General features: G+C 47.4%; 11 protein-coding genes across 11 annotated transcripts; 6 read left to right on the top strand and 5 right to left on the bottom strand.

Moving 5' to 3' along the window:
• Nucleotides 1-900: 900 nt before the first annotated feature.
• BDBG_02070 (uncharacterized protein) lies at nucleotides 901-1,281 on the top strand (the record flags this gene model as incomplete). The annotated part of the gene is made up of 1 exon (XM_002627353.1): nucleotides 901-1,281. One exon carries the CDS (start codon nucleotides 901-903, stop codon nucleotides 1,279-1,281), a length of 381 nt encoding a protein of 126 aa, XP_002627399.1.
• Nucleotides 1,282-1,565: 284 nt separating this feature from the next.
• BDBG_02069 (endonuclease/exonuclease/phosphatase) lies at nucleotides 1,566-3,135 on the top strand. Its single transcript, XM_002627352.2, has one exon. The coding sequence runs from the start codon at nucleotides 1,938-1,940 to the stop codon at nucleotides 2,928-2,930; it is 993 nt and encodes a 330-aa protein (XP_002627398.1). The 5' UTR covers nucleotides 1,566-1,937; the 3' UTR covers nucleotides 2,931-3,135.
• Nucleotides 3,136-3,718: 583 nt separating this feature from the next.
• On the bottom strand, nucleotides 3,719-6,182 carry BDBG_02068 (uncharacterized protein). The gene has a single exon (XM_031720631.1). The coding sequence runs from the start codon at nucleotides 4,969-4,971 to the stop codon at nucleotides 4,243-4,245; it is 729 nt and encodes a 242-aa protein (XP_031576857.1). The 5' UTR covers nucleotides 4,972-6,182; the 3' UTR covers nucleotides 3,719-4,242.
• Nucleotides 6,183-7,076: 894 nt separating this feature from the next.
• On the bottom strand, nucleotides 7,077-8,942 carry BDBG_02066 (C6 transcription factor; the record flags this gene model as incomplete). Its single annotated transcript, XM_002627349.2, has 3 exons — nucleotides 7,077-7,190; nucleotides 7,250-8,071; nucleotides 8,187-8,942. 3 exons carry the CDS (start codon nucleotides 8,940-8,942, stop codon nucleotides 7,077-7,079), a joined length of 1,692 nt encoding a protein of 563 aa, XP_002627395.2.
• A 421-nt stretch (nucleotides 8,943-9,363) lies between these two features.
• BDBG_02065 (uncharacterized protein) lies at nucleotides 9,364-9,543 on the bottom strand (the record flags this gene model as incomplete). Its single annotated transcript, XM_031720630.1, has 1 exon — nucleotides 9,364-9,543. The coding sequence occupies one exon, from the start codon at nucleotides 9,541-9,543 to the stop codon at nucleotides 9,364-9,366; it is 180 nt and encodes a 59-aa protein (XP_031576856.1).
• A 2,849-nt stretch (nucleotides 9,544-12,392) lies between these two features.
• On the top strand, nucleotides 12,393-13,401 carry BDBG_02064 (ubiquinone biosynthesis methyltransferase; the record flags this gene model as incomplete). Its single annotated transcript, XM_002627347.2, has 2 exons — nucleotides 12,393-12,579; nucleotides 12,641-13,401. 2 exons carry the CDS (start codon nucleotides 12,393-12,395, stop codon nucleotides 13,399-13,401), a joined length of 948 nt encoding a protein of 315 aa, XP_002627393.1.
• Nucleotides 13,402-14,708: 1,307 nt separating this feature from the next.
• On the top strand, nucleotides 14,709-16,186 carry BDBG_02063 (sugar isomerase; the record flags this gene model as incomplete). Its single annotated transcript, XM_002627346.2, has 2 exons — nucleotides 14,709-15,155; nucleotides 15,242-16,186. The coding sequence occupies 2 exons, from the start codon at nucleotides 14,709-14,711 to the stop codon at nucleotides 16,184-16,186; spliced, it is 1,392 nt and encodes a 463-aa protein (XP_002627392.2).
• Nucleotides 16,187-17,973: 1,787 nt separating this feature from the next.
• BDBG_02062 (uncharacterized protein) lies at nucleotides 17,974-18,819 on the top strand. The gene has a single exon (XM_031720629.1). The coding sequence runs from the start codon at nucleotides 18,068-18,070 to the stop codon at nucleotides 18,338-18,340; it is 273 nt and encodes a 90-aa protein (XP_031576855.1). The 5' UTR covers nucleotides 17,974-18,067; the 3' UTR covers nucleotides 18,341-18,819.
• Nucleotides 18,820-20,545: 1,726 nt separating this feature from the next.
• BDBG_02061 (uncharacterized protein) lies at nucleotides 20,546-21,984 on the top strand (the record flags this gene model as incomplete). The annotated part of the gene is made up of 4 exons (XM_031720628.1): nucleotides 20,546-20,772; nucleotides 20,834-20,970; nucleotides 21,035-21,499; nucleotides 21,614-21,984. Exons 3-4 carry the CDS (start codon nucleotides 21,094-21,096, stop codon nucleotides 21,982-21,984), a joined length of 777 nt encoding a protein of 258 aa, XP_031576854.1. The 5' UTR covers nucleotides 20,546-20,772; nucleotides 20,834-20,970; nucleotides 21,035-21,093.
• Nucleotides 21,985-23,959: 1,975 nt separating this feature from the next.
• BDBG_02060 (glutamate carboxypeptidase) lies at nucleotides 23,960-26,526 on the bottom strand (the record flags this gene model as incomplete). The annotated part of the gene is made up of 6 exons (XM_031720627.1): nucleotides 23,960-24,086; nucleotides 24,219-24,694; nucleotides 24,768-25,022; nucleotides 25,100-25,166; nucleotides 25,239-25,865; nucleotides 25,937-26,526. 6 exons carry the CDS (start codon nucleotides 26,524-26,526, stop codon nucleotides 23,960-23,962), a joined length of 2,142 nt encoding a protein of 713 aa, XP_031576853.1.
• An 86-nt stretch (nucleotides 26,527-26,612) lies between these two features.
• BDBG_02059 (uncharacterized protein) lies at nucleotides 26,613-27,090 on the bottom strand (the record flags this gene model as incomplete). The annotated part of the gene is made up of 2 exons (XM_002627342.1): nucleotides 26,613-26,768; nucleotides 26,851-27,090. 2 exons carry the CDS (start codon nucleotides 27,088-27,090, stop codon nucleotides 26,613-26,615), a joined length of 396 nt encoding a protein of 131 aa, XP_002627388.1.
• Nucleotides 27,091-27,567: the final 477 nt, after the last annotated feature.

Below are 27,567 nucleotides of genomic sequence, written 5' to 3'. Positions count from 1 at the left end.
TTGAATAAAAAATCCATTCCATCTTCAAGGCAGAGCAGAAGAACCTTGGGGAGTTGGTTGTACCTATCATTTTCCCCAAGAGTAGACTCAACTATGATGAACAGGCTCACAAACTAGAGTTCCCATGCCGCGAGGTTGAGGTTACCTTTGAGATGTTTCTTTCAAGGCTGTCAAAGTTTTAGATCAAAGCTGCTGTTCTTGGAGTGTCTCTCAACCCCACTATCAGCCAGACTCAAGAAGTATCTGAAGTTCCCCTCACTCTTGCACCTATTGTGAGAGCTCCTGCACAGGCCCAACAAACCACCACCTCTGTCCAGAAAGGTTAAGCAACTTCAACTTATTGTCTTTTTGAATTTGTCTGCTCACCAGTCACTGTGATGACATTTTGTTTGTCCATGGCTGACAACAGAACTATCCAACCAAGAATAATAAATGAGTGTTGATTGTGTGGCCCCAGACCTAGAACAGCCACTCAAATACTGTCCCAAGCAACAAATTTTCAGCAATGTTCATCCCCCCTGGAATTGGTCTCACTGATAACACAATCCCCTTCAAGAACAATTGGCCCATCCGCCTTCTCGTGTATTACTCAACTTTCATCAGGTATCAGTTCTTGGATGTCAACCCCAAAAGGAAATTGGTCAGAAACATGGTGTCCACATTATGATTTGATTCTCTACTCTGGTTCGGGGCATATTTCATCTTACTAACAACAAACTGTCTCGCCTTTGCTCAGGCGCTGATACCGGTGGAATTCAATCTCGGCCATTATCACTAGAAGCGTCATTGAGGCAGGAAAATGCTTTCCTACCCACAAACTATACCCCACAGTGATGCATTCGAAGTACCGAGGAGAGCGGTGCACGGGGTCAGGTTGCGGACAGCCTGTGGTCTGTGTAGATGCTTGTCTTTTCGACTGTGGTAAATGGCTGGATAAATCTAGGCCGGCGACACGAACATAAATTAGCAAAAGCAGTGTTTGGCGGTTCTGGAAAGGTGTCGGAGTTCATATGGATGTTTCTCCCAAAGAGCCCTCCTCCTGACGTCAGGAGCACGGACCCTTCTTCTCCACCTGCGCTTCATACAGCTCTTTTGATTGGCTGGAGCCCTTCAGATGACCCCTGTCAGGCTAAATTTAAGCTCAATGCCAAGAAGTCTAACTTACTTAAGCTTAACGCTAATTTAACGACTTCCACATTGATTGGTCCTAATACCGCTACCGCTACACGCGGCTCAGGGCTGTCGGCGATGTTGGCTGTTGGCTGTCGGGGTACGGAGTAGAGGTTGGTTTGTTGTTTTGCCGATAGAGTACTACTTCGCTGCGAATGGTTTGAGTAGGCTGCATATTATTCCTGCGGGCGGACGAAGGACATGCACAATGTCGCTAGGATGTAACATGTGCATGCTTTGTCGCCGGGTTCAACGAATCCGTGCTGACACCTCACGTGTAAGCAGCTAGCTGGCCGTTCCCGCCTGGTTGATGCTGGAAAACCGGTTGAAGCTCGGGTGGAGGAAAGACACTGTAAAATTTATATTCCGCAGGGTGTTTGTTTATCCTAAGTGATATTTTTTTCGGAACATTGTCGCGAATGATGTTCCAAGCAGTCTTACACGTGTGGCGGTGGATCTGCACTATGATGGCTGAAGATAGCGTGGTTCTCCATTCTGTGCCAAACACATGGGTCAGGCTGAGCATTTCCGTTCGTAAAAAGTGACTTCATAATTTTTTATCCAACTTGTGGTACAAGCACATCAGAAGGGATAAAAAGTCCAATCCGAGGCCATACCACGTGGTCCCGCTCCGAGATCTTCAGTCTCAAAATGAAAGCTCGGAACGAGTATATATATCCCCTCCCGAATAAGAAGAAGGTCATTGATTAAACCGTCAAGAGCTCAAGGCCCGATATTTGAAGTACGGTTAGTACTACCAAAAGAAAATGGCGCCCCTCAACCGTCTTACCACTGCTATTTGCACCACTCTCTTCCTCTGGCCGAGTTTAATTTATGGAAGCCTGACCTCATCCTCAACGTCTCGCACATGGCCATTCCCGAACAAGTCTCTATCACTCCGCTTGATGAGCTTCAATATTCGCTATGGGGCAAATCCCTCTGGAAATGAGAAAGCTTGGTCGGAGCGACGCGGTAACCTGATCACTCAAGTCGCATACGAGATGGGCGCCAATGACAACGTCTTCGTCGGTATGCAGGAGGTCCTCCACAACCAACTCGAGGATGTCGTCAACGGATTGAACAACCACCCCAGCAGCGGCGGGAAAGACTGGACTTATATCGGCGTCGGGCGAGATGACGGTAAACAGCGTGGAGAATACTCCCCCATCCTCTATCGCAAATCGCTCTGGGAGCCCATCGAGACCGATACCAAGTGGTTGTCGGAGACTCCTGACGTTCCTTCTTATGGATGGGGCGCCACAAGTCGCCGGATCGTCACCATTGGTGTTTTCAGGCACAAGCGGACACGGGCACTGGTCCTGGTTATGAACACGCATCTTGACCACCAGGTTTCGGCCGCCCGTCTGCACGGATCGGAGCTCATCCTCAAACTCATTGGTGATTATAAGAAGAAGCGGGAGTACACGTGCAGGATTACCGGTGTCATGCTTACTGGAGATTTTAACAGCGAGGAGGGACAGGAAGCATACCAAGTGGTCACTGAGTCCAAGATTATGGTGGACCCAGCTAAGACACTCGGGGACAAGCATATTTACGGGCACCGCAAGACATTTACCGGTTTCAACTCGGAGGTTGGGCTTTCGCGACTCGACTATGTTTTCGTGGGTGACGGCAATCTCTGCAGATGGGGTGACAAGGGCACCTGGGGCGTAAACCGCTATGCTGTGTTACCGAATAAGTTTGACGATGACGTTTTCTTCTCCGACCACCGGGCTGTGGTTGCTGATGCCCACTCCTGAAGACGACGATAATCATAGATAAATGGATAACGGGGGATATTCTTCTTCTTTTTCTGGGCGGCTATATGATATTTGCTATGCAAAAAGTGTACCTGTACATAAACAAAAAAGAGTCCTAGTATATAACTGGAGGTAAATGTGATATTGCATTGTTGAAAAACGAAATCTCAGTAGATTGCACGCAACCAACATTTGGATGGTCAATTGTTCTTCCTTCTTCAAGTCGGATGGGATCAACGCATGATAGAAAAGAGTGGCTGTACCGTACCTCCGTGAGGAAAGGGCTGACAGGCCCCGTATCTGGGATTTTGCCGTAACATTTTTAGACCGGGGTTGCGTAATCGAAAATCGTCGGCATTATCAAGTGGGAGAGCTTTAGCCAGTTTGCATAACAGGAAAAATTAGTTAAGTCTCTGCTCCCAAGAAAATATCAACTTCCTGCCAAGATAACACGCCAAGCCGCTCAAGATCGCATCGCCTGAGCCCAACCATGCACCTATCAGCTTTTCCAAAATATCATCCCACGTGTGGATGTTCCGCCCCTGCAAGCGGTCAAATGCTGAAGAGGGGAATATACATAGCAAGCAGTGAACATAAAGCAACATTGGTATATCAAAAGGATACCATAAAATATGCTGACCTCTATGTCCTCGAACGAAGCGCATCTGAAGGACCGCAGGTTGGACCACAGCATATTCAAAACTGTTCAGCCTTCACTGTCTCCCTATTAATACTCATCTGTTTTAGAAGCTTCATGGTGCTAGTGTTGACTCCAGTGCAGAATTAGTGGATAATGATATCCATATCTCATTCAAGCTCCTCGGAAGTTTTAAACCTCCTGATATGGGTCGCATTGGCCCAGATCTATTATGAAACTTCAAGTTTTGACGCCCCTGTCTGTTTTCAATGGCGTTTGATCACATGGTAAAATTTCCGATTTAGTATTTATTAACTAGATCATTCGTTGAGCTACTCAAGGTCGGTCCGCATTGGCTGAGGCGCTCCAAATCCTCCAATGGTAGATGCACTCAACGGCTGGCAATAATACTTTTTGACTCCTCCTATACAACTCATAGACAGCTTTCCAATGTTCAGGTATATATCAGTTTGTTCGTTATTGTGTTGTATACAAATACATACCCACTGGCTCTATGCGTGTATAAACGACGAGGATCTAAAACCAGGCGGGGTATGTACCTAATGAGAAAAATCCATGCAACGCCACCCGTCCCGCCCATATATCACACAATTAATTAAAAGGCCCAGTCGGACACCGTACATGCTCAATTCAATCCATCCATCAATCAACAGGTCAATTGGCCGATATCGGTTCGCAAGCCGGATACCACATCCTCGTAGTGGTCATCATTGTTGTCCGCGCATACCTCCCCGGATTCATCAGATCAAGCATGCACTGCTTTGCATGCAGATACGGAGGCGACCAATCCTCCAACAGCTGCCGTCGTGCACCCACCCGTGTCAACCGTGACGGGGGCGAACCCTGCGCCGCTCGTTCCATCGCATAGAGACAATGGACGATGTAGAAACCCCACGTCGTATTTAGGACTTGATGATGGCCCGCCAACACTTCGTCGACCGGCACGGGTTCTCCGTCTAGTGTCTCCCAATACCAGGTATTTTTATACCGGGTTAGGAAATGCATGTACAGTGTTTCGTCCCAGCAGTCTTTGTGTTGCCAGCTGAAAGTTATCATGTCAAAGCGGCAGCCCAGCTTGCGCGCTTCGGCAGGGGAGTTACCGCACCTGGCTTCGTAGGCAGACTGCGTGTGTTGTAACTCTACGGGCGGGATGACTCTGAGGGAAACAGCGTATAGTGAGGGTGGGGAAAGCGATGAAGAAAAATATTTATATATAGTTATCGTGACCAGGAGTGTCAGAGTCAGAATCTTCACAGCGAATAGACTTAGTCGCGAAAGAGACATTCGCTTCGGGCCAGAGATGACATGTTCTTCAGGGAGGAGAGGTTCAAGGCTTTTGGTGTCCCGGTCTATTATGCTCGGGATGTCTTGATGTTTCTCCATGTTTTCAGATGTTTGGCGTTGGGTATCGGTATCAAAGGCTTGTGTGTTAATACTGTGACCAAGACGACTATAGAAGGAATAAAAGCAGTTGACAGTTCCCTGAAGCTGCCCGATGCGTTGCGCTTCGAGAATATAACATGAGAAAACCCCAACACAGAGTGAAGACGCCTCTGACAAACGGCTAGAAGGGAGCTCAGCAGACTATATATATGCGTTCTCGATGTAGGTTGGTGGCCATAGATTGATTGACCTTTCGGAGGAGTTTCTTGCAAGACACAGGTTGGGCAAGCCGGATTTAGCCCTTCGTTGCGCCTTGAAAAACAAACACCATTAAGGAAGAAGATATCTGGATAACAATCAATTTGGCAAGACAGGCTCTATTTATTATCCAGAGAATGGGTTCAAACACGCGTCAGTCAGATGAGGGAAAATGTGCACGCTGCCCTTTACATCAGCGGCGGGTGAAACCAGACTGCTGCTGCCATTCTTCCGCCAGGCCAGCGGGGGCTGGGGGTAGTGTCAGATCTGTATCAAGCTGAGTTTCGCGGATATAACTAGTAGCCCTTGGTAGATTCCTTCCAATACCCAAGGAGAGACGAGACCTAGAAGCGGTCCGAAGCTGCGTAATCCCGCTGAACGTTCGTTACCAACGTTGTTAGTTATCACGTTTTGGGATATCTGACAGTCTGACTCGATGTTCAAGAACCCTAAATACTTCCAAGATTCCAACACGCTTGGGACTTTGCTTGGGACATTGGAGCCACGGCCGAAGTGGAAATGACGATTTGGCGGTGCTTTAAGATTTCATCCTCACTTCCATAATCGAATACGTAACGAAAGGCATTTGAGACCATAAAATGAAATCCTTGCATCTCAAACAATAGCGGAATGGATCTATGTACTGTACATGCATACATTGATGCATTAGCCACGATAAGATCCTTCCGGCCATCTGCTCAACCTACCGACTGTTGATTTGAGGCTGCTGCATCAATCATCGCTTTTGAACATGGATGCTCGAAACTAGCTAACTCTGCTAACGTTACTTCAGCGCTTCGAATGTTCGGAGACACCGATGCAACTACCACTAACTCCGATGCGGCAATCAAGTATTGGCATCCACAGCCAATTGCTTCTTCTCCGTTGTGAGACCGTTATGTTCTTGCAGATTCCAGGAGGGAGTGCGCGGTCAGTCAAAGCCTTGATTCTTACGTTGCTTTGCCTAACTTAGGAAACCAAGCCGAGTCATTATTATTGGATGGACTAAAATACTTCGCCTTAAGAACACACACACACATACATATATATATATATATATCTATGTACTCTAAATAGTATACAAAACAACTACTGAGAGGAACGTAGTGAATCAACACGCCGCCTAAGTTCCGCGATCATGGACCCGCTAACAAAACTTCCATTATCTCTATACAGTGTGTGTTATATATATAGTAATGGTTGTTTGAAAGGTTTAGTTAGAAAGTCGAACTGTTCTCCAAAGTAGGTCGACTAATACCGGATGGGCATCTCTGTGAAGTCGTATTATCAAATCGCCCCGATTAACATTCCTGCGTCATATATATCATCAGATCGTCGTCTCATTCCTGTTCTTTAACCCACATCAGCGCTAGCGGGTAACTATCACTGGCGATGGAGCGGCCTTCGACTGTAAGCGGCAAGAGGTCATGGTCATGCAGAAATTGGTTATGGTAGCACACCTAAGTGCTCTAAAGCTCTATTAAAACAGAATTTGAAATACCAATGCCTTCTCTCATCTTGTTATTTTGACATCAGCGTTTTTTAAAGTTGGCGAGATTGGTTTTCGGATGTCAAGCTCAGGGCACATCGAGGTCTAATTTGGATGTGCAGCATGTTTGGGTCTCGTAATACCGTGTTCCTAGCTAGGCCACTCAACTACGCTGGGAATACCCTTCTTGATACGGATGATGATCTCGTGTTTGCTGCACATATTTCAGTCTTGTGACATACGCCTATGCGTAGCTCTCGAAATACTCACGAGCTTTGATTTCGTAATCGTGCGGATTTGAGGTTTTTTTTTTTTTTTTTTTTTTTTTTTTTTTTTTTTTTTTGGTTTGCCTTCAGTCTTATGGTAGCAGCAGCGACGTTTCCAGATGTGGCGCCTGAATCCATTCGTACTGGGCAAATGTTCGTTTTTGCAACCAGGCGTTTTCTAAAACTGCAAGCGCTTTGGTGATGTTCTGATAATGGTCAATTTTGTGATTGTTAGTAAAAAGTAGGGGTACTGGGCTATTCTCACCTTGAAACCAAACCTCGTCATGCCAGTAAATATTGCTCGCAGGATTTCCTGTTCTGCGGGATCGTTCGACTCTAATGCAGCAATGTACAAGGCCCAGAGCATCCCCAATTGGCCAACACCCCGCCCAAATTCTCTGAACAAGGTTATGACACGTTTGGAAGCTGCTGTTATATGTGGAGGCGAGGCCTGGGGCACACGCTCCCCAGCAACGGAGACCATGTGTAGATAAATAATCGTGGCCTTTTCATACGCTTCAACGCAAGCCGTGCCTTCCAGGAGTTCCGCATTTCCGTGAGTTTTCGTTGCACTTTCGAGAGATGAGTCGATCATCGAGAAGCATTCAGGCACCATCGACCTCCACAATGTAAGTCTAGTTTCAAGGTTTTCTCGGGTTGCCTTTTGACTGTCGATGGACATTCCCTTTCGTTTGGCATTCGCAAAGGAGCTAATATCGGTTTGTATGCACATTAGTAAAGACCAGTGACGACGTAATGCTGATAAAACAGCCGCGTTGCGAGAATCTTCTGGCAAGGAGCCAGAGACACCTAAATTATATTGCCAACCACCACCGTGTGATTCCCAATAAGGGCCTTCGATGACTGTTCCCTCATTCGAAGCAACGGCACCGGCAACATCAAGATACGCTGTAAGCGATATTAGGAAGCGCTTGAGTGATAGTTCCGGCGGCTCAGGTCCCTTATTGAAGAGCGAGACGCTGATTGCACAAGTGGGTACTGGTTGAATCGGTTGCATCATAGCCTCAAAAAGGTCGCGGATGCCACGGAGATGGACCTTCCAGTTCGCCGTCTCCGAATCCATCATCTGCGTAAAACGTAAGTCTCCAAGTAGTGACAGGAGGCAGATTTATCCAGGTATTACTAAAAAAAAAAAAAAAAAAAAAAAAAAAAAATCCAGCTTAAAAAGAACTAAATCTGACCTCGAAAAAACAAAGTAACAAACACGTCGCAAGGTCTGTCATTTGCCAGTGTGCTGGTCCGGCTCGTAATGTTTGCCTTAACGACTGAACGGTTTTGCCGTACATCGCTACCGCATTCTGAATGTGCCACAGCTGGGCCTTTCCAGACGTTGTATTCGCAATTTGGAGCGCTCCCAAAGCCTTCATTGCTTCCGGCAACGTTTTCGACGTATGGGCAAACTTTGGGAACAAATAGCGGTAGGGGTTTAGGTTGTATTCGGTGTCATACACAATTAGGAGGGTTGAGACGGTATTAATAAAATGAGAGTAATAAAGTTCTGCCGGTGAAGATATGGAAGCTGGGAGGAATGACGGCTTCGGCTTCGTGATAGCATTGGAGATGATTTTGCGTTGAGCTGGGACCAGGGCTTTGACTGGATCCTGCATGACCCTTTCTGCCAAATTGGTTTCATTCTCTCTATTTTTTTTAAACTTGTCGCCCTCTCTGTCAGTTTTTGGTTTTCGCCGTTTGGAATTTGGTTCGACAATACCAGTCGCAAACTGGTCAAGGCCGTAGAATTTGAACGTCGCTGTGCCTTGGGCGCCGTCACATTCAAGACCCCTTTTTATGCAGTTACGACAGGCTGGTGAGGCCTCATCGCATCTAACATGTCTGCTTTTGCAAGTAGAACAGCCAGTGAAGCCTCGATGATGCCATCGCCGCACACGCTTGGGCCGCTCGGGAATTGCTGTCGTGTGCTGGTCCATCCTGTTCATGCGAAAGTAATCCTTCAAACATGATGGTGAGGGTGCTTGACCATTAAAATATGGACGCGAGGCGCTACTAGCTTCGGGAGCGCTTGCACTTGGATGCTATGTAGGTGATATTGATCATATGATCTTCTGCTTTTGATTATTCCAAGGTTGTTGTCGGGCAAGTCTTCCTGTTCGTGAGGGGAGGATGAGCGATGCGACTAATATCCTAAAATAGCGGTCTGTTGCTCCCAGCAAGTGGTTGGCGGGCTAGTAGTAACTATGACTTCGCCGCATCGAATGATTCGCCTTCGTCGCTTTGTTCACGCTGTCACTACACCAAACTCCAAAGGCCACAAAAAGCATCAAAAAGGTCAGGAAATCAAATGGCACAGCAAGGAGGAAACCGTGGTCCCTGATATGAAGAGTGTTTGAGGTCAAACTCTCAGCTAGCGCAGCCATCGAGATGATACGAGCCACTAAGGATGACTGGGCCATGAGCCCAAGCGAGAATAGCACCATGACGGCGACTTTTATTAACATCTGGAGTCCATTGTTCCGCGTCCAGTTTTTCTGGGGATCGCTGACGGGCCTTACACAGTAGCGTAGCCTCGCCGAGGTACATGTACTTGGTGTGGTCAGCCAAGCTACCAGTAACTAACTAGTGGCTTGATCAACACTTGCGTAATAATATTTTAGCCCCTACATCATCAAGGATTCAATTAATTTAATCAAACAACTCCTAGCTGTTGAGTTGACTCTCATCTGTTGAAAATTCGACCTCATCATACATAACCTTGCAGCATGCAGCCTCTTGCATTGCGCACATCTTCCCTGTGATCGGGAGTCACCAACAACAGTGCCATTTTCATCTCATGCATACGAAGTGAGAGTCGAGTTGGATGGGTGTGTGCCATTGTCCTCCAAGCTCAATTCCAAAGGCTTGAGGTCTTGCGCAAGTTTTGAACTTGGTGGCTGTCGATGGCGTTCTTCGCGAAAGTTCGATACTTCTCTGGCACACTCAACCCGGAAAGTTTGGTTAAAAACATGGCACGTATTAACGGCTGATGTTGCATAAAAGATAAGATGGCGTTTTAGCCGAAACTCAAAAGCCCTGTGAGAGTTTCAAATTTGATTTACGGGATGTGGTCGCCGATATTTTCGTCGAATTAGTGGGGAGAGAAACGGCGTTTGACCTGCTTCCGATGTTAACATACAAATATCGCCTGATTCATGGGCATGGGTAAACCTGGCGCATGTCCCCTGGATCGCGCTCTCACCGTTTCGCGAACTAGATGTACAAATGATCTATGCAGCGTAACCGCGCGACATTTACTTGTTCGAGCTGGTGCTGAGGCAGCCCTGGCTGTCAGTGAGTGACAGAAAGAGGCGTTACCTTGGCCCCCACGTCGGACCTAATGTTGCCATGTCTTTCAGGATTGCCGTTGCTCTTGGAGTTTTGTGGGGTAGTAGAGTTAGACACCAATGAATTATTAATGGTCGTCTCCGGTTTCCTCACCTAAGTTAATTGCCCAGTTTAGTAGCTGCACATCTGCCTGTGTAACGCATCCTCGCGTTTCTGGCTCGCGAGCGCCATATCTATATCGAAATGGCCGTTAGATGCCGGCTCGGCGTCCATTTCTACTGGTAGCCACCGCAAGCTCTGAAGGCGGCTGACAGAGAGTGCTACGGCGCACGGTATGAGTGTTGGCACGGATAAATACTGATTGGATACAGAAGTTTGGGTTCGTGAAATGTCAGCTCCAACCCGCAGTGGGCGGACTGATAAGCGCCGTATGCACCGAACTAAACCATAAAGTTTGCCGCCTGGGGATGACGATTGGTTGGGGCGAGAAAATATATGAGAATATATTATGAAACACAACCAAATCTCCATCTCAGGGGTTGAGGATAAGCTGCTACCCAGTTCCCATAACTTTGTGTATAAAAGATAATTGTTCAGCTCCCCGCGGAGATCTTTCTACAGGTAGTTAACCTTTTGCATTCATCAAAAAGTTAAGAATTCAAACAAACAGTTCAGGCTTTCCCGTTTCTTAAGGTCTGCCTACGATTTCGGATCTTCCAAGTTCCAGGTCATTCTCGGCACGGAGGCTGCGCATCTCACTACCCAGCAGAATGCACCATCCCCATCCACATTCAATGCCATTTTCGTTGGCCGTTTATTTCGGCACGCAGACAGAAAAGACACCCTTGCTTGCCAGAACGACATATTTTCAGCCAGAATATGGGTATAGCCATTAAACATTTCGTGACTTTTCCCTTGATCACTGATGTTTGCAGATTTTGTCTTTTGATGAAGGCATTCAATCAGCTGATTTAAGGTGTCAACTAGCCAGGCGGTGTGCAATCCGAGACAAGAGAGCAACTTTCGACAACGAGAGGAAACCTGCAATTGAGAGTAAGAGTGTGCCTGTGGTGTTAAATGGTTCTAAAGCAGCGGGTTGAAGTTGGCCATTGGTGAGCTGCAGGGAGGAACAGCTGGATGGCCTAAGGTTCTCCACATGGCTATGGAGATGAGGAATTGTGTTTTTAATTTCTCTGTTCTCTCCAAATGGCTGCTTAATTGATTTGAAGATTTCTCTAACTTAGAATATATATGGGAATGGAGAGCTGGAATATGTATTATCTGTATAAATCTTTTCAACATGTTAGCAGAACATTCTCTGTCCCTCGTCTCATCGATGTGTTCCCGCGGACTTGTAGCCCATTAGCCACGTCAATTTAACAAATGGAATGTGGCATCTATCCGCACCAGTGGGAAAATATATCAGTCTAGGGTGCTTTCAAGAAACCCAGCAAGGGTCTAATTATGTTGGGAAAATTTCACCCTTCGCAGGGAACCAGCAAATACCCCAGACTCTCAGATAGACATTGCGACAAACACCCACCTAAGCTAGGTAACTTCATTTATATCTCAGCATGGTTTTATTTGTGCTAAGTCGTAAAGATTCACAACTTCAAAGTGGTTTCTCATTCGGTACATTCTCCAGTGATGATCCATGGAGCTGCATGGACCCGGCTCCCGCAGATAGGGATGTAGAGTACATGGACTATTTCTTCGTATGGATGGCTGTCTTGGCTGTTTGGATGCGAGCCAAATAGGCTTCTGCGGGAGAGGGAGCACGTAGTTATCCTAGGAGTACCAGTCCCAATTGAGTCAAATTCATATAAAGATAGCGTGAAAACACCCACCACAATAACTATTTTAATCTCAAAAAAGTATCAAAAGTGGGATCTTATCAATTGAGCTCCGAGTTTCCTCTGTGTCGTTAATTCGTTGCACTCTGATAGGAATGAGGCTCTGCGGGAAGGGGGTTGGGGTGTCTTGGCGCCCGTGCGCCGGAAAAATATCGACCACAAAGCCAGCAGCAGCCAACGTCGGAACAACAAGAGGGCTCTGTCAACAACGCCGCAACAATAGATCAGAGTCGTTAGACTTTGACCTTGCCCAACATGTCATCAGTTTGGCGTAGTCTGCATTATAGTGCCAAGCGCCGATCATTCACCCCTCAGACTCCGTACCGATGCTTTTCCTGCTCGATCCGAGCGCGCCAGCCGGAGGCTTCAAAGCCTGGCCACGATGGACGAACGACTCATTTCGGATTCGAAACTGTCCCGGAAGCTGAAAAGGAAGCTAGAGGTATGTTTCTCATTTGTTTCTATATCCTTTATTTCTCATTACAAGCTAACAGCATGAGTAGTGGGAGCTGTTTTCAGCTCTGTTGCTAGCTCATACGACACAATGAACGATTTCATGTCTCTGGGAATTCACCGCCTCTGGAAAGACCACTTTGTTCGAGGCTTGAATCCCGGTTCATCATATCCGAGGAGCAACCCTGACGAGGAGCAAGGGTGGAATATTCTCGACGTCGCTGGGGGAACTGGAGATATTGCGTTTCGGATGCTTGACCATGCGACGAACATTAATAATGACCATAAAACACGCGTGACCATAGCAGACATAAACCCAGACATGCTCGCAGAGGGAAAGAAGCGGAGTCTCGAGACCCCATACTACAATACGGATAGATTATCTTTTATGCAGGGCAACGCGGAATCCATCCCCATGATTCCTGATAACTCGATCGATCTGTATACTGTGGCGTTCGGCATCCGGAATTTTACCGATAAGCAAGCTGCACTCAATGAAGCCTTTCGTGTCTTGAAACCTGGTGGTGTCTTTGCGAGTTTGGAATTCAGCAAGGTTACAAATGGCATGTTTGACCAAGTGTACAAACAGTGGAGCTTCAGTGCAATTCCTTTGATCGGACACCTGGTGGCAGGCGACCGGTCGAGCTACCAGTACTTGGTTGAAAGTATTGAAAAATTCCCAAGCCAGGAGGAATTCCGCGGGATGATCCAGAAAGCTGGTTTCATGACACCTGGGCGGGGCTATGAGAACCTCACCATGGGAATTGCTGCAATCCATAGAGGTGTGAAGCCATTGACAACCTCAAAATAGATGGGCCAGTCGAATATGAGCAACGAATCAGTTGATGCATCTCCATTGGAACCCCGCTTCGACTGCCAAAATACACCCGGCCTGCCGCACCAACTTCTGCTCCTCCCGAGGTTTGTTTGGGATATTTTCTTCTTTCTATTCATTTTGCTTTTATGGCGCATTGTATTACTAAATTCACATTGTTCTGATCAACGCATATTAATGTCATGACTACCATTGAGAGCACAGCAGCGGGATATTTGGCGCACTTGCATTAGTAATTCATACAACACCAGCGATGAGATGGCATCATAACCCTAGTTGACACCACGATGACGTGCATGGCTTGTGATAGGACAGCTTCAGGAGCCCCAATTAACGTGAGGTGATACTAGATGGACGCACGATTTTTCCAAATTGGGGTCGGCGTGAGCCGGAAATACCCTTCCTTTTACGGTTTTATGCATTCCTTGCAATCTGGGATTAGGAACCAATAGTGCGCCAAGTTCTCACGTTCCGTTGATGTGGAATCATCAAAATTTACACTGCAATGAGCAATATACTGTGTGGGAGGAGGATATTTATAACAGTCGAAGGGCATATCCATCCCGTTATATCTATCTTCCATTGGCAATATTTTCTGCATCCTGTCATTGCCTTCATGTTGTTTGCCCAGCGGGATTCGTGAACTCCGAGGCTAGCCCTGGGCAATCTCACCACCCCGCCAATGACTAAGCAGTCTTATCCTAACTTCACTAGTTAAGTCCAATGCAAAAGGTGCTGTAGCTATGTTTAAAACTTTCTTTTCGTCTCCCCGAGTCTCTCTTTTGTTCCTCTTCTCTACCATCGAGCACCATTCCTTTTTGCTCTCATAGAGTAGATCGCCAGGTGAGGTTGAGCTTTGCTCTGGCCATCTCAGTTCCTGTCTACCACTTTCCTTACAGGTTTCCTTTCACCAAACCCCTCCTGTTGCCCGAGTCATCCGCCCACCCGACTATCGGATACTACAGCCCCCAAATCTACAGTTTTATGAATGCACTTGCGAATCGCCTCTGTTTCTTCTTCTGTCAGACTCCTCTATCTCTCTCTCTCTCTCTCTTTCTTTCTCTCTTTCTTTCTTTCTTTATTTTTTCTTTCTCTTTTTTGAGCGGAAAGATGAGGCTATAGAGCAATTCTCCGGCTTCGGCCAGGAAACCCCTTTTCCTTAGTTATTTTTATCGTGCTCGAATGGTGCTTTGCAACATACGCCTGTTTCTTCCTCTTTCTTACTAGACTTAGTAGTATCCGTTTCGATACTTTTCAATCTCCATCTGTGTGAAAGACTGGAAATGACGTCCTTTCCAATGGCCCGCAAACGGCGGCGCGTTGCTTTCTCCCCCTCACCTCCATTCCGGACTCAGATGCCGAAAATTAACGGTGTTTTCCCTTCCCTCCCAATGACCCCACCGGATCCGGATGGTCCATTAGTTTCACCAGGAGGCTGCCTATCTCCCTCGACCTGCACGGCAATTCACGTCATCTCAACGGAACGGGCCGCGCTAGCGCACCTAGAAGGAATCTATGCAACGGATAAATTTGCTCAGGACAGTTTTGAGCGCGCAGTGACGACAGTGGCCAATACCGTGAGGTCGGGAGGGAAGCTGGTTATTTCCGGGGTTGGGAAGAGTGGGAAGATTGCAGAGAAGGTGGTAGCCACTATGAACAGTCTGGGAGTCCAGTGCACATTTTTGCATCCAACAGAAGCACTACACGGGGATCTTGGGATGATTAGGCCGGTACCTACCCCTGCTGCTGTGATTCTTTCCTGTGAACATGTGGGAAATCGGCGATAGTGTCTAACGTAGTTGTTTCAACCATTTAGGATGACGCCGTACTTTTAATAACCTTCTCAGGGAGGACACCGGAGCTAATTCGTCTTCAGCCACATCTTCCAGAAACAGTACCACTAATTGCTATCACCGCTCACGAGCATCCCGATTCGTGTCCACTTTTAGCTGGCTCAAATAGCCCTGACCCCATTCTGTTGTCGGCGCCGGTTCACGAGCATGAAGACGTCTCCTTTGGTTTACCCGCCCCAATGACTTCTACTACAGTAGCACTTACCCTGGGTGATGCATTGGCATTAGCAACTTCAAGGAAGCTATATAATTCACCAGGCCGAGGTCCAGCAGAGGTGTTCAAAGCGTTTCATCCCGGGGGCGCAATTGGCGCTGCGTCGGCTGTATCCGTGACTCCAGTTTCGGAGTCTGCATCTAGCTCGACATCTGCAAACACAATATTTTCAGAACCGCTGCTCCCGAAACGAGAACCACAAATAACTCCAGCTCCTTCGCCAAATCACGACCGTTACATATCTGGTATTGGAACACCATTTTCTTTAATTCACCCTATATCACCACAATCCTCTCAGCAACTAGGGAAAATCAGTTTAATGGACGTCTTAAGAAAAGCAGTTCGCTCTCCTGCAGCCAGGTCTTGGGTCCTGTTATCTCCAACCGCAATCATACCACCAGCGCAGGTTTGTGCACTCTCAGACGAGAAAGACTTTGACATTGCGCTACAGGATCTTCCGTATGCTTCCGATGTGATTGTTCATAAGAAGGATTGGTTCCATGTGCCAGAGCGCAGTACCATTAAGGAGGTAAAGGAGTTGGTTATCAAGCAGAATGGAGTCTGCGTTGAACATGCCGCCGGTCATGTTTCTGCGGCAAAAGGTACCTTATATCAAGTAATTGCTGTCACGGATGGGATAACCGGTGATATAATTAGCGTTGTTGAGGGCAAAGACCTGTTGGATGTTGATTAGGCATGACTTTTTCGCTTTTGGTCTATATCCCCATCCTCCCTTGACTGGTGACCATACACACTCACTGTTATACCTACGGCCTTCATTTTTTGGATCGTCTTTTTCATGTAGATTTTCTTTCTGGGTATCGTGAGAACAACTTTCTTGTTCTGCGCGAGAACAGGTTTCATATGTCTTCACCTTTGCATATGCATAATTTTGGCATGACTCCTTTTGAAACCCCGTACATTATCAATTCTTCCCCCCCTTCTTCTCTCTCTCTTTTTCCCTTGGCCTGTTTCCGAAAATCTCTAAGTATGCTACGCATCTCTCCGAGCTCATGCTACCAGTGACCCCCAGCATTATTTCCAACTTCCCGTCATTCTTCTGTCTCCTTCTATAAAGCCTCTAGCCGATTCCGTCAGAGTCTAGAAATCTACGTTTAATTCGGCCTCGTGGGACAAGGGGTTCATTTCCCAAGCCACAGCTGCCCTTTAATAATCCATCACTGGCAACCACAATGCAGCGTGATTAGTGCGAGGAGTGGGGGGAACACCACTGCATACATCTGTCTCTCAAATGTGAGTTGAATAAGGGGGTTTCGAAGGTCCACTTCAAGCGCTTACACGCCCGTTTGCCACGGAGCCTAATTAACTTAATTTCTTCTTAGTCCGTCCAAACCTAACTACTCCCACCGGTTCACTAGTGTGGCGCCCGCCTGCTCCACGCTGCTTTTCTTCACCGAATCTCCACTACAATTTTTCTACCAAACTGCCATCGCTCCTTTATGCCCGCGTAAATAAGTGTTCATGCATTTTATACCCAATTCCCCTTGGCCTAGCATAACACACACGTGCTATTAGGACTTTTTGGAGACTGCACGCAATTAGGCAAAAAAGAAAAAGAAAAGAGAAAAAGAGAAGAAAAGAAAAGAGAAGTACGGCCAAGCCTACGAGTATCTAGTCAGTACAGGTTTAACGTCAAAGGGGAGTCTGTGGCTCTGCCGCCCTCGGGTATGTATGTACCACGTGTTGAACAGGGGAAGACTCAAATATGTTCACTTGCTTTAGTCCGCTGTGAGGAACCGCAGCCATTTTCATTCAAAGTCGTTTGCACCCCTGCCCAATTCTCCCACCGCCTTGGTTTATCCCACGTAGGTGGTACATGTGCACATCAATATCGCGCTTGCATCTTGCATTATTGACGTACACGTTTTATTTACACGCGTATTTTCGGATTCTAGGGCGGATTTGTTACCCGGTACAGCAGATAAGGCTTTCCGAAGCATGGCTTCCATGCTTTCCTGGGAGTCCTTGAATCCATATTAAGGTCTCAATAGGGAACAGTGCATGTTGCCGGCAGAGCGAGCACTCTGCTATGTTAAACCGGTAGTCCAACCAAGAACTAATCCGTAGAAAGTCTGCATTAAAATAAGCATCCGAGCCGCAACTTCGACATTCCCAGCTTGGCAGTGACATAATCACCACCTCAGACAAAATCCATGATCCGCTCCTTAAACTATGTATGTAACTAATTCATATCATGGCTACCACGCTTAGGCGCATCTGGCGTGCATCGAGAGTTGCTGAGCTTGGACCTCTTGACCTGCTGACCACTGTGCCAATCACCAGCCGTAGCCCTACCTTGCAACCCATCCTATCCAAGCTAGCTTAGGATAAACGTCATAAGGACACAATCAAGCGCCCGTCGTATTCCACATTTAGTGCTTGGCTAGAAATATATAATATTGTTTTGTATACTGTAGATACAATCATTCCCCGCAGGTTGATTGGTGGCGCTGGGGCATCGGTGAATAGGAATTGTCGGATCCTAGTTCTGGGATAAGTTAAACAAGCTACGCTACTGTTAAGTTACTCTAAAACGGATCGTGACGTAGATGATATGTGCCTAATGTGCAGCTCGGTTGGCCATGGGGGAGGTGTTTTTGATGAAGATACCTGGAAAGGACTGGCTAGAACATTAGATAGGAATTCCAACTGGGCTGATGCAAGTCGCCGCTCACCGAAGAACAAATGGACTGGTGAAGAGGTACTAGAGTTCCCCCCACAGAGTCATCTTGGGGGTTTATCCCAGCCTTGGATTCGAAGAACTCTCTATAAAAATCCGAGGCCGATGTCGGCTGTCGAGCTGCTGCGACTCGACTTTGTCGAGTGAAATATTGTAGATGATCTGGGAAATATTTCCCGGCTACTCCCGATTCATCGCACATCGTGGGGAGCGCTGGCGCTCCCTGACGCGCATTAAGCCAAACCCAGGAGTAAAGAAAGGGTACCCGCCCATACTCTGAGAGCCACGCGGAGCATCTCCCACAGATCAAGATGCCACGGCGGCGCACTGAACAACAGGCCATATCTAATAATTGGAGGTTTGCGGTAGCAAGGCCAAGCGATCCCCTTCAAGGTTGTCAGCTGTCACGAGCTGTCATGGCTCTGCAGTATAATTTCTTTTACTGGGGGATATATAAACTCATCTTTTAGTGATGAGATTCTAAATCCACTTGACTATTTTCGGTTTATTTGGAAAGGGGAAGGGTGAATTTCTGATGCTCTGTTTCTGTTGGCACGTCATAGTAAGGTGCTGCTAACTAATCTGGTTTGATGGACGGATGTAGAGTCTTTTTTGTTGGTAGAATCAACTCCCTGGCGACTGATGCAGGGCACAGTTGTGGATTTGACCATCGCACGGTTCCCCATTGGCCCGGGGCTTGTTGCTGAGACTTGGATGCGTTAATACCTAAATGGCGGGGAGGTCGAAGATTTGGGAAACAGTTTCGCTCTCGATTGCATGAAGCAGATAGCTCCCGGATTGCATAGCGAGATAATGTAGATACGATACCTGACCTTTCTCCCGTTAAAAAGTATTAGGACTTGTAAGAGGGAAATACAACGGAGCCAGATAAACAAAAAGCAGCACAACCGTCCCGTCCTAGCTAGTCGGATCAAAGCTGGGGGGTATTTCAGTATTTCAGGCCCAAGTTACTAGGTCTAGATTGAGTAACAAATCAACGAAAATGTTCAAAATTCCCAGCAAAACAATTGTTGAAAATAGGCAGCCTAGACCTTAGATCCACTCATTGTTCCAATGGCTTCACATTTTCAGCTACCATGGATTGGGCTAGTGATGGTGCAGGATATCCGAATTCATGGGGTTTTAACTGGGAGGACACCAAGCCATTGTTCCGGCCAATAACGAGTCAAACCAAATGGCCCTATCATGGCACAGCTCTAGTTGCAAGGGTGGACAAAGATTATACAATTCCGAGTTGATTCATTATTATTATTATTATTGCTCGTTGCAACTCAGGAGTCGGCGCGACAAATCGAATTAACTAGTTAGGGTTTGTCACATGACCGCCTAACTGGTTCCCAGCGAGTTTCTGGTTGGCGACGACGCTTTGACTTGGAGAGAGAGAGATATGGAGTTCTGTACGGAGTACTCCGTACAGATTGCTAGGACTGTTATGCAGGACTCTGCACCCACCTGCGTTGGGGCTGTGACAAGAAGAAATGGCTGCACTAGAAAGGAGTTTCTTTGTTTCCTGTTTCGGGCCGCCACTCGCTGACGCGCCTCCAGCGAATCTCATCCCATCTCCACGCCCACAGCGCGAAGCCTCAGGGGTATTTCTTTGATGTTAAGCTGTAACAAATTCCCTGTACCCCCTACCCATGCAGCTCTCTCTCCTAATGCCCAGCTAGCACCCGAGAAATTCTTTGGCTTCGATTTATTTACCAGTCCCTAGGTCCAACTGAGTGCTACCCAACATTGTTGACCCTGGATTGCCGGGATCTTGTGGCTCCTGTATTGCCAATCTTGCAGGGATTGCTTTGTACGAGCTGGGTCAACTACTATCTACGGATGTAGTCAAGACGGAATATCAACGTGACAACCAGTTCTACCTCTTGGTATTGCTCCCCAATGGATCAGAGTCATGGCCATAGGCCCGTGCCCTGCTGCTTTAAACGAATATTCAAGATTGCCCGCGGCGATTAACCTCATACCGGGGCTGATGTGATTATGGCATCTGGAACCGAGTCGACCATTTCTATGGTTGAGTTAGCTGCGAGTGTGTTATGATGTTGGCAACTAGGGTTCTGAACATGGCTAACTGTAAAGTTGGCCCATCTTGGAATTTTACTTGTGGAATCTAGTTTGGTTACACATTGCCTTTTCTTCAAATGCAGCGTGACTACCAGGTCGGCTAGCTCATGCTCAATATGCCTGCGCAACGGACGGCTGTGTTCTTTTAATCTGCCCGAGATTCACCAGCAAATAACGGCTGCCACGTAGGAAAAGGCCTACATGGGTTCCCGATTCACCTGTGAAGAAGAAGCCCCCTCTGCCCTCCCCCATCTCCATCACACGGCCAGGATTCCTCAGAGCAGACGCTGTACTCTTGGCCATAATGAGGTAATAGAACTAAAACCTCGTGTTTCCTTCTTTAAATCCCGTATAAACTCTCTGCTCCCCCTCCTCCACTTTCAAGCCCCTTAAGAATCTGCAATGTACCTGCCGCCTGTTAATTAAATGCGTTTTCAAGATGCCTTCAGTTATTAGCCCAGTTGCTCCCGCGGTTTCGAAACTTGATCGTATGGCCCCCGAGGTCCACAACCTTGACCCGGATGGCGATGTGATGCTTATCATGACAAGATACCTCGAATGTGAGATTATATCTGAATTAGGGGGCGACTTTGACAGTACTGTCACAAAACAAAACGGCCCTGTCGCTGTAGACACAGAGCTACCGAATACAGCAGATCACAATGATATACTCACTTGCGAGCAAGGTGAATAAGCAGCTTGGCCCTTAGATGATCATTTTTGCTACAGACCTAACGCCCCGCCAAACAGAGGTTTTGGTACGAGCTTCTTCGCGGCATTTAATTCTTGCGTCTACGGTTTTCCGTGCCATGCTTCAGCGCAAATTCAGCGAATGTAACGCGCTTCACGAAACCGGGAGCGTTGAAATCCCTCTTCCTGCCGATGATCCCGATGCCTTTCTTATCATTTTGAATATAATCCATGGCTACATGCGAAGGGTTCCAACAGAGCTCGACCTTGATACATATACACAGGTTTCAGTTCTAGCTGACAAGTATGATGTCCACGAAGCCGTCGAGATTTTTGCAAATTTCTGGTTCGAGAAACTCAAACCCACCATCCCCCAGACATACACGGAAGATATCCCCGGGTGGATATGCATTTGCTGGGTATTCAACCGGCCCAAAGAATTCAAACACCTAACTCGACTCGCACTACGACAAGGCAGGCAGAATCTCCCATTAGGAGACCTTCCTATTCCCGCATCCGTTGTTGGTGAGTGAATAAATTTAATACAGCTTCGTTTTCTAGAAAATGCAATTCAACACAACATATAGACAGTTATGAAGCATCAGAATCGTTCCTATGCTAATAGAACTGCAACCTCAGATGCAATCAACAGTCAACGCATCGACTCTATATCCCGCATAGTTTCCCTCCTCCACGCCCAGCTAGCAGACTACCTCGAGAAAGAGCATTGCAGTTTTGAATGCGACTCGCTCATGCTAGGGGCCTTGACGAAACGGTTGAAAGCCCTTCATCTCTTCCCCAGCCGGCCGGACCCTCCCTTTACGGGCCTCTGCTTTGAGCAATTCGCCCACCGCTTCAGAGATGGCTTGTACTTCCCGGCCGCCCAACGCACAAGCACTTATTATTACGACCATGCCAAATGTGCCATTCCGTCAATTGAACATACGCTAAAGAAGTTTGATGAGCAGCTGGCAGGCTTGGAATTAACTGAGCATAAGCTGTTATCGTAGTATTTTATCGTGTCGTTCTCGGCCGCTTTCCGTTCTCTATCGACTTCGGGATGTGTTTCCTTCATTACCATCACGATTTTCTGGGCTTTCGATTATGCATGATGACATGCTCCTTTTCATCCCAACTTTTCGATTTGCTGGTCTTGCTTGGCCAGGTTTTGGCTGCATATTTTGTCGCTCTATTGTTCTGCACTGCACTGCTCACCCATTATCACTACATTTCGAGCAATGGCTTCCTTCCTTTTCATACGTTTTATTTCCCCCTTCTTCTGCTTAGCAGGCAAGGCGTTTCAAGGAATTTCGGATCTTGGTTTTAAATCCGCCACTCCCGGTTCCCCATCTGCATGGCTTCGAGGTCATCTATCCAAAGATTAACCAACCACCTTTTTTATCTGACGGCCCTATTCTCATTCACACTTTTCTCCTCAATACTACATATATCGGATATACGTGTCGCATGCCATGATATTCTCCCTAACAAGATGGATCGTACTCCTCACAATTTGCAAGAGAAAAAAAAAAAAAAAAAAAAAAAAAAAAACATAATACCACCTCCCAGGCATGCTATGCTACACATGAACCACCACTTACTCTATCTAAAACCCATCACAATGGACGAAAGAATCATTCGAGACCTGTCCTGCCTGTCCGTTTGCTCCGTACACCAAACACCTACATCCTTTTGACACATATCCCCGGTCCTCCACCATTTATGCAATGTAATATGCGAATAAAAACAAAACCAGAGCAAGATGTTTAAACCCGTTCGGGCCCCGTTCCTGTATCGTTATACAAAATAATTCGCCCGCCACCTAACGTCGGTATACAGCTATAAGTAGTGTAATTGAACCGAACTCAACATCTGCTCGCCCGCGTACTCGGTACGCCTCTTTTTTTTGGTGTCATACTCTGATACTATCTTATTATTCAAGTAAACGGGGGCTAACGGGTACAGTAATCCATACATTAAATGAAGAAAGTATCAAGGCAGTGCTACCTACCACACACATGCACACTACCCGCCGCCCCCCGTTCATTCCGCCCGTCCTTTCAGATCCTCATCCTCTATTTTCTCCTCCTGCTGGACACCAACTAGGTTACTTACTACTTTTAGAGAGGAAAACATGGGCACCAATCACCAACCACCAGCTCTTCGGAAGGTTGGAAATCGAAATATGTCTTCTCCAGCTAGGCCAGTCCAACTAGGGACGGGCGGGGGTGGAAGACATGACTACCTTCAGTATTTTTGGGCTTTTTTTGCCAGTCCCCTCCCTCCTTCTATAGGATCGTTCTTTAGAGAGATGCAGTGACATGTATGTGTATGTATGTATCCGCCCATGAACACTGACATGTAGATGTGCATATATGCTTTACTTCGGAAATACGCAGAACTGTAGAAAGGTATAGTAGCATGAGGGGTAGTTAGTACATTACATCTTCTTATGTTACTTACTATATGTATATCCACGGTTGCAATGGAAGCGCTGGAGTACACCCGGAGCAGTAGTGTGTGGATGGTAGTATGATGTGTACGAGTAACCTTGAAAGTAAGTAATTGGAATATAATGCAGAAATTGTATTGGTGAGGAATGAAAGTTTTATTGTTTACTTTGAATTGTGGAGATCTGCTACCATGAGGACGATTTCTACCACCGAATAATCATAAAGCTTGAGTCATATCCATGCAGTAAAAGGCTGGAAGAGAATAGGTAATGGAGGAGCAACTGTATATTGATTGATTATAAACTATCACTAAGAGGAGCAGGTGCTCACAGGCAAACCGTTTGGGTGTAAAACTCCTTCGTCATTCTCTCTTTTTTTCTTCCTGTTTTCTGTTTTCTTTTCGTACAACCCAGGTAGGCTGCATGTCATGTAAATATATGTACCGTTTCAATATGTTCATTTTCCAAAGCATATGTTCATTCATTATCCATTAATGTCGTTTGCGTGGGATATTTATATTTAAAAGGAAAGTTTATGGGGTCAAGATTCCAGCAGCAACGTAGATGGCATTGCTGGTCTTCTCGACGAACTCTTGAGCTAGAGCATGGTTGCCGGCCTGAACGGCTTCCGTGATGCCAGGGAAGGTGGTTGGGGCGTATCTGTGGGAAGGAGAAAGGGGCAAGGTTAGTCTGAGAAGCACTGCAGAAAGATCGGTCGAGGAAAGCCTTTGTATATAACGACGGCAAGGGAAAGAAAGTGGGATCAACAAGTGGAAGGGGTAAAATCCTTACCCAGTGTCCTGACCAGGAGCCCAGATCAGATGCTTGAAGAAAATTCGGCCGGGCAATCCACCCTGGCTAACAAAGCCTCTCTCGAAGTCGCGGAACTTGGCATTGACGAGGTCAACAAGGCGCGCATCGTTTGCCTTGATGGCCTCCTCTCTCAATGTAGTGGTTGCAGCAGCAGCCTTGTTGAAGACATCAATGGCAGCCTCGAGGCGGGACAGATCGAGAGTGACGGTGGAAGATTCAATGGTCTTCTTAAGCTCGACGAGGTATTTGGCGAACTCTCGGCCGTAGTTGTTCACTTCGAATGGAATGATGTCGTCAGAGGCGAGATGGTAGGTGAGCAGAGCCAGGTACTGGCCCATCGCTTTGTGGAAAACGAATCCGGGGTCGCCGAAGGTGTCCATCCAGTAGAAGGAGTCGTAGTTGGAGTGATAATGGTAGATGGGGTCACCCGAACCACTGGATGAGCCAATGTTCACCTATGGGAAGTATTAGTTGGATGGATTTAATCATGTTTGTTAATTTTCTAGGGACTTTTGAGGGGATACTTGCCGCTGGAATACCGGCGTGAACAAATGCGGTGTAGTCAGAGCCGCTTCCCAAAACACCAACCCTTCCTTTGCTATTAGCCATCCACATGTCGTACATGGTTAGACTCTCGTCTCCCTTGTATGGCCAGGCAACCTTCTTCATGAGCTCGATGGAAAGCTCGTGGAGACCGGGGGTGCCAGACAAGCCGGGGTGGGGGCCGGAAACAGCGGAGTCGATGTTAACATAGGCCACGCAAGTTTCCTTGAGCCAGTTAACCTATAAAAGAAGACTTATAGTTAGCCAGTTTACCGGTAATTGGGGAGAGTTATGAGATGGCGGAGTGTCTCGCATACGTATTCTTCAACCCACTCAGTTGAGCCAAGAAGGCCGTACTCTTCACCATCCCAGGAGCCCAGAACACTAAGAAATGAGTTAGCATGGCGATGCTCTTGAATGTTACAGGGTTCCAGTGTGTTTTAATTATTCACTTACATAGTTCTCTTTGGTTTCCATCCAGTCTCCTGGAGTTTTCCGAGCGCTTTTGCAAGTTCGACCATAACAGCTGATCCAGAGTTAGGATCGACAGCTCCGCCAATAACCCAAGCATCCCAATGGTTGCCAATCACAATGACTTCGTCTTGCTTTGTGCCGTTAATTATTCCAATGGGGTTATAGATCGGGCGAACCTCGTCGCGCATAATGTTGGACACGGAGAGCTCAGCGCCAGGAGCAGGGCCGGTAGAATAATCAACATCAAGGCCTCCAACCCACTTGGTTCGGTTGACAGCGTCAGCGGATTGACCATGTCCATCCAAGTGGATCAGGATTTTCTGTGCATTGGCATAGGAAATCGGCAACGATGGGATTTTTGGGACCACAGGACTAGTATCAGCACGAGGAGAGTCTTCCTTGGAGGGATAGCCCGGGGTAGTGGGGTCACCAGGAGCAGTGGACAAAAACAGAACAGATCCACGTTGAACGGAAGAAGGATTTCTGGCAGGTCCATCGGGATAAGTCACGTATCCGTTTGCTGCAGTCACATTACCGTCATCACCAGGGTCTGTGAAGATGACGCAAGCGATCATGCCATAATCTTGGGCATTCTTGACTTTCAAACCTCTGTGTACGCGGGTCAGTCGACTGTGGGAAAATTTATTTGTCCAGGGAACAATGATTTTGTGGATTCTTACCTGAAGGGGCCGCCATATCTTGATAGGGCGATTTTACCCTTGAGATCAACACCCAGCTCAACAAGGCGGTCAAAGTCAACTTGTTGCCCGCGGCCGACATAGACAAATTCAGCTTTTGCTTCACCTGAAGCAGAGTAACCGTGGAAGATTGGAACGCGATTGGGGTAGCTGGAGGTGTCGTCTTTTTCAAGGACATCTTCATCCAGATTCACGTCCACGACAGTGCCGTCGGGGAGGGTCAGGGACAGCGAGCTGGAGACTGGGTAGTTCAAAAAGACGTGATAATCGGCCAGGGTTGACGGGACTCCGAATTCAGTCCATTTGTCGGCCGTCCATTGAGCCATGGTCTTGTTGGTGCCGGCGACGTGAAGGCCATGAGTATAGTAGTATAGCCAATCGCTGATTGTGTCGTTGTCGAACGAGTTCATCAAGATCGACTCATTCTCGGTGATGGGTGGGGGAGGTTGGCTATCCCGTTTGACAAGGTCCAATTGTCTCGTGTCGAACGATCTATCCATGAGATGATCGCTGACGCAAGCATCCACCACGGAGGCCGAAGCGGCCAGCAAGGAGAGCGCAAGTAACTGCATGATGGGCTATCCTGGTATTTCGATTTGCGAGTGACAGGAGAGATGGAGAACAGAAGACAAGGGGAAGGGGGGGTTTCCCGCGCTTCTTATGTGTTTTCCAGAGCGGACAGGAATTCGATGCGGGGGATGCAAGAAGCGACGAGAGCAGGAAACTGGCCGCAGCTGGCCGCTCGTTCCTTGGAATCGTGACATCGAATTTCTCGAAGGTGCCCGCCGCCCATGTTCGCATCCCCACTGAAATCCTAGCGCAGGTTGCAGTAGTGAACAACTGCAAACGTGTGCGTGCGGGGAAGTTTGTGATGCTGGAGCAGGCAGACAAGGTACCGAGAACGTCCAGTAGTCGCTGGAGTGGAGCACGCTAGCGGCAGCCTGTAACTTAATAGGCTGGCGAGAAACAAGCGGTGGGATCATCGGCAGGAGAAATTTTCGGATGCTGGCTGATTGACCGGCAAGTCCGTAGCCAGTCGGGTTTTCCTCCACCCAATGGTTCCGTCCTGCACATATGCGCTGGATAGTAGCGCAACTGAAGCCGATTCGTGACACTGGTTCTTCTGAACGGTACATGTTTTCTGTATAGCTTGTTCATTTTGGGTGGACAAGCGCAATCGGGAGGAGCTCTCTCCATTGAGCCTTGTTCAGGCCGGCCATCACTCTGTCCATGCCAAGTCCATGATGGGCGAGGGTCAATTGTGATCGTCAGCCAAGGCGTGGGATTGTCATGGCTGCAAACATTCGCGCAGGATCGTTTCCCCATTCGGGTTAACAGCTGCCAGCGCTGTGCGGGGAAGGTCTGGAGAGAATGGATCAGGCAAAAGCGCTCAAGAGTCAAGTGTAGCAGTGCAACTAGACTACTGGAGACTACTGGAGACTACTGAGCTGTCACTCTTAGTAGTAGCATACTATAGTATATAGTAGTACTCCGTATAGTAGTAGTGGTTGAAGGAGTATTATTATTGACGAGATGTCCCGACCTTCCCTACTAGGCGTTAGCGTGTGTGTTATGTAAGCGTCCCATCCCACTTTCGGCGTCTTGGTCGGTTA

Source organism: Blastomyces gilchristii (assembly GCF_000003855.2).
Source record: "Blastomyces gilchristii SLH14081 genomic scaffold supercont1.3, whole genome shotgun sequence".
NCBI lineage: Eukaryota > Fungi > Ascomycota > Eurotiomycetes > Onygenales > Ajellomycetaceae > Blastomyces > Blastomyces gilchristii.
The sequence above is the reverse complement of the archived record's forward strand: the minus strand, read 5'-3'. Positions and strand labels throughout refer to the sequence as shown.